This window comes from Trachurus japonicus, chromosome 21 (assembly GCF_045865225.1).
Source record: "Trachurus japonicus isolate A0001 chromosome 21, Traja_1.0".
Lineage (NCBI taxonomy): Eukaryota > Metazoa > Chordata > Actinopteri > Carangiformes > Carangidae > Trachurus > Trachurus japonicus.
Window position 1 is genome coordinate 9,079,817 of NC_140927.1, and position 5,701 is coordinate 9,085,517.

At 43.0% G+C, this 5,701-nt stretch overlaps 1 protein-coding gene across 1 annotated transcript; it reads left to right on the forward strand.

Annotated features, from left to right (window-relative positions):
* Window positions 1–525: 525 nt before the first annotated feature.
* Window positions 526–3,341, forward strand: LOC146964760 (E3 SUMO-protein ligase ZBED1-like). Its single transcript, XM_085764767.1, has 2 exons — window positions 526–2,568; window positions 2,888–3,341. The coding sequence occupies exons 1-2, from the start codon at window positions 667–669 to the stop codon at window positions 2,957–2,959; spliced, it is 1,974 nt and encodes a 657-aa protein (XP_085620893.1). The 5' UTR covers window positions 526–666; the 3' UTR covers window positions 2,960–3,341.
* Window positions 3,342–5,701: the final 2,360 nt, after the last annotated feature.

The following is a 5,701-nucleotide window of genomic DNA, read 5'->3' on the forward strand; positions in this document are numbered from 1 at the left end:
TTAAATGCTAGTCTCATTGATGAAATCTTACATCTGTGGAAGTCACATTAGTTTGTTTGAATGAAAAGTGGAGCTTCAGGTGTGTAATGTTATTGGACAGAAGAGCTGCACTGCACTGTTTATTATTTTTTGTTTATTTTATTTATTTAGGATAGTAGCTATTTTTGTTCTTGTCATTCCAATTACAATGGTTAAAAAAAAAAACTAATGAGAAATAAAAGTTTATCGCATTTAAAAGGGTCTACTTGCATTATTATGAATTATTATTATTATATTAGTCAGTGGCGCCGCCAGGATTCAATTTCAATGTACGCACAGAAACGGCAAATAGGCTACAACAATTTTTTTTTTCGGGGGGGGGGGGGGGTCGCACACCAGGCATTACAAGCACTGGTGTGCTTATCGTGCCACGTACTAGCAATGGGACTTGTCGCTCATTAATATACTGCACAACTGAAAATATTGTTGCGACCCCGCAGTAATGTTGTTGTTATGATGTGATTTCTGACTGACTGACTGTGAATGTGTACGGGCTAGGGTTGTGAACGATAAACCGATGCGACCGGATATTCGATTCAACAAGTGAGCGACTCGGCTGCATCGGTAGCAGACTCCTCAATCGATGCGAATAATCCATGAATTCCTAGCTGAATCGGTTATAGAGTCATGGATCGGTTATCGCGAGACTTTGAATCGGTTTGCGGCATTACAACATGCGCCAGCGTCTCTAAAACAACGCGAGAGCTGAAGCTACCCGCTAAACGCGGTAGCTGCTTAGCTGGTATTAGCACGAGTGATAAACAAGGGACAACACGGAAAATGGAGGCGGAGGAGAACGAAAGCGTCAGTCTGACCGAAGGTGATAATGGACCGAGAAGGATTTTCAATGCATCGGGGAGACAGAAATCCAAAGTGTGGAAAGTTTTTGGGTTTTATAAGAAGGAAGGGAAGCTCGACAGAAGCCATGCTATTTGTAAATTGTGTCGAGCATCGTTGACGTACACTGGCAGCACTACAAATCTCGACCAGCATGCAAAGAGGAAACACGGCCAAGAGTACGGTGAGTTAAAACCCCGTACCAACGAGCAGGAGTGTGCAGCAAGCAGTAGCACACAGCCAGGGAGCACCATTCCTAACTTATTCGGGCAACTTGGTCACAATTCAGCACGCGCTAAGGAAATCACAGCGTCAATTACGCGTTTTATCGCCAAGGGTTTATGTCCTTACAACATTGTTGAATGGGAAGGATTTCAGGATTTGATTCATACGTTAGAGCCCAGGTATAAGATACCTTCCCGAAATCATATGACCAACACGTGCATGCCAGCGTTGTATGCCCAAGTTAAGAGCCAAGTAGAAAAAGAGCTGGCAAATGCCGAGCGAGTGGCAATAACAACAGACGCTTGGACGTCATGTGCGACCGAGTCTTATGTGACGATCACGGCCCACCACATCGCTCCGAATTGGAAGTTAAATGTTCATGTGTTACAGACCAGGGCATTCAAAGGATCCCACACTGGGAAGAATGTGGGTGCTCTGCTGAAGCAGGCATGTGCTGACTGGAACCTTCTTGATAAAGAGCCAGCCCTAGTAACTGACAATGCCACAAACATGATCTTAGCTGGGGCAGAAGCAGAGATGAGCCCTCACGTCATGTGCTTTGCACACACAATAAATCTGGCCACACAGAAAGCCTTCAAAGTGGACACAGTAGCAAGGATGCTGGGGAGGGTGAGGAGAGTGGTTGGCTTTTTTCACCGCAGTGTCAGGGCAGCAGAAATTTTACAAGACAAACAGAAACAACTGGCCTTGCCTATCCACAAACTCATCCAAGACGTGTCCACCCGGTGGAACAGTACCCAGAATATGCTTGAACGTGTACTGGAACAACAGCCTGCCATTTCTGCTGCACTTATGTCCAGGCATCTCAGAAGAGGAGAAGAGATTAACACTCTTAAGGACAAAGACTTTTGCGATATTGAAGACATTGTCAAGCTGATGGCGCCGGTCAAACTTGTGACCACCACCATGTGTGAAGACAAGCGGCCCACACTCTCAATGATTTCCCCTGTCAGAGCAAAGCTTAAAAAGAACTTTGAAGCATCAGATGAAGACTCGGTGGTGATCAAAGATATGAAACAAGCATTCAGAAATGACTTGGAGAAGCGCTACACCGGCCTGGATGATCTCTTCTACACTGCAGCAGCTCTGGACCCCCGGTTCAAATCTCTGCCCTTCCTGACGGACCATGATGCTGAGCAGACGTTCACAAGCATAACAGCAGAAGCTACATCCCTGCATAACAAGGTAAATCCCCCAACACAAAATCATTTACTCAACACAAAATACATATTACAATGCATTCTCAAGTCTACTGTCATTAGATTTATTCTGACTGCTGTTACTGTCTGTTTGTTGTTTTGTGTTTGTCTTTTATATTTTATTTCTAGGCAACAGGGGATCCAGTCCAGAGAGGTCCACTGCAGACAAATCCATGTCAGACTGAACCTGCCCTTGGAGATCTGGACATCAGCATTGATGCACCCCAGAACCAAGAAGAGCCAGATGGTTTGTGTATTTTATAACTTGTAATCAAGAAAGAGTTAAACTTATGCTGCAGCTATAAAATATTAGCATACTACAACAACAACAACAACAACAACAACAACAACACATTCAATATTATGAGAGAATCGGCATGTAAAGAAAAAGAGTTTAATAATGACGATGATGATGATAATACAACTTTTACATATGTGCACAAAAGTGTAATTCATTCTGAACATCAGGTGACAATAGATGAAATGGTAAAGTCAGGTACAAAAAAAGCACCACTGAGGCATGGCAAACAAAGTCTGTAATATATGGTAATTGTTTTCTATTTCAGATGATGACCCTCCTGTCAAAAAGAAGAAAATGTCAGCGTTGGACCAGCTGTTGGGAAAAGACTTTGAAGTGAGGATTGCAGCTACATCTGTAAGAGACAAGGCCAGTGAAGAAGTCAAGAGGTACAGAGAGCGTGATCCTTTGCCCCTGCAAAAAAACCCACTACAGTGGTGGAAAGAGCAGCAGGACTTGCCACTGCTGTCATCTCTCGCTAAACGATACCTCTGCATCCCGGCCACCAGTGTGGCATCTGAACGTGTGTTCAGTACTGCGGGAGACATTGTTTCCACAAAACGTAGTCTGCTCAAACATGAGCATGTGGATCAGTTGATTTTCCTTAAAAAAAATCTGCCCTCCAAAAAAACAGAGGACAGTGATGATGAAAATGCACAGGCATAGTGTAAGTGAACTACTGCTTTTTGACCTGGGAAACGGTACCTCACACACAGTAGTTTGATTTTTTTTTTACATATGTATTTATTTTCTCTATTCTTTTACACAAAGCACTTGTCACTGTGCTCATTGTTGCCACATTTTGAGATGTGTTATAGGTGTGTAACTTGTTTACATTGTAATGTTGCACCTTTGTTACCTACCTCTAGTGTTCAAAACACTATATGCTCAGGCTGAAATATTGAATCTTTGTTACCTACCTCTAGTGTTCAAAACACTATATGCTCAGGCTGAAATATTGAATCTTTGTTACCTACCTCTAGTGTTCAAAACTATGCTCAGGCTGAAATATTGAATCTTTGTTACCTACCTCTAGTGTTCAAAACTATGCTCAGGCTGAAATATTGCACTTTGTTGTTACTATTCTGTGCTACTTTTACCTCTGGAGTTCCCATCCAACAATTCAGCCAGACTTTTTTTGGTCCATGTCTAAAAATAAATACATTGACATGTGATTTTGTTGTTCTGTTTTTTTTGCCAGTGCCATAAAGCCACAATGCTTGGGGATTTGGAGTCATGAATATTAACCGTCAAATCGAATCGTATCGTTCGGAATCGAATCGAATCGAATCGAATCGAATCGAATCTGTCTGTAATAAAAGGATATCGTTTTTGAATCGAATCGTAACCTGTGTATCTAGATGCATATCGAATCGTTTATCAGAGAGAGATGTGCAACCCTAGTACGGGCAGGTAGCGTATGGTTGGATGAGAAACTGAGGGGCCGGAGTGAGTGTGAGGAAGACCTGTGTGTGTGAGTGAGGAGGAGCAGAGGAAGAAGTGAGAGCTGTCAGATAAGTTTGTGTTATGTTGTTGTAGTTACATCGGCTCGGACTAGGGATGTGCACGGTTACCCGGGTACTCGAGTACTCGAGTAGCAATCTGCTACTCGGGTATGAATTTATTACTCGGGTACCCGAGGATTAAAAAAAACGGCACGTCAGAGCGCAATCTAGTGTCGGATCAGACTACATTATCATGCCCTGGTTCGGCTTTTTGTAGTGTTAAACAGTTTCGGATCAAGCAACGTGATTTTCTGTTGTGTAAAAGCGTTTTTGGATCGAGCCTCGGACTTTCAAACCTTTTACAATAATTCTCCCTCCCTCCCTCGGCGACGTACGCCGTCGGGAGGGAGACGACAGGTCTCAAGTCTGGTAGAAAATATACTTTCACTTTACAAACACTCTGAAACCTTCCCTGTTATTTCCTGAAACGATGCGAGGCAGAGAGGACCGAAGGCACCAACATGTGTAGTGTGGACTAATAAATAAGCACCGCTAATGATTTAAAAAAGAAAAGAAAAAAAAAGTTTTCTCCTCCGTGGCAGCCGCGGCATAAATGCGCTGCACTCAGCGCTGCACTCAGCGCTCAGAGCGCATGCAGCGCATTTATTCCCCGGCATAAAGATGCACATCTGCCTCGTGTGTGCATCTTAAACTCCAGTCTCTACTCTTATTATCCACCTGACATTGTGTGTGACGACGCTGTGTGTCAGTAATGCGGACTGTCTGACGGACAGAGCGCATTTATGCACCGGCTGCGCTCTGTCCGTCAGACATGACGTCATTTTATTTTTTATTACAGTACTCGATTACCCGATTAGTACCAGCTTCGGTTACTCGATTAGTAAATTAGTCGAAATGCCCATCCCTAGCTCGGACGCTACAATATCAATAACAACGTGTGTTTAACATAGACGTCGGATTGTGCCAGATGTGCCAGATGCGCCAGAGCGCGCACCTCTGTGCCAGGCTCGCGCTCTGCAGCGGTTTGTGTTTATTCATCTTAACAGAGCGCGTGAGATATTAACACACACATTCACACAGGCTACACACACAGGTCTTCCTCACACTCACTCCGGCCCCTCAGTTTCTCATCCAACCATACGCTACCTGCCCGTACACATTCACAGTCAGTCAGAAATCACAAACATCATAACAACAACATTACTGCGGGGTCGCAACAATATTTTCAGTTGTGCAGTATATTAATGGCTACAGGCCACAGGCTACACACTAGGGCTGCAACTAACGATTATTTTGATAATCGATTAATCTGTCGATTATTCCTTCGATTAATCGATTAATCGGATAAAAAAAAAAGGCACAAATTTGATTTACATTGTAGGGAAGAGAAGAACGAGAGGAGGAGTTGTTTCTCAGTTTGATCCAGCATGTCACTGGTATCATTTATTTCTTTCTCCCTAACTTTATTCAAAAACAGAATGTTATTCCAAATGGACAATATTAGTGCAAAAAATTGCACAAATACGTTTTTTTTTAAGTTAGTTGAACGGCCCAGAGCTGTTAAACTAATAATAATACATTAAAAAATAATAATAGACAAAATTCATTAGGGCACT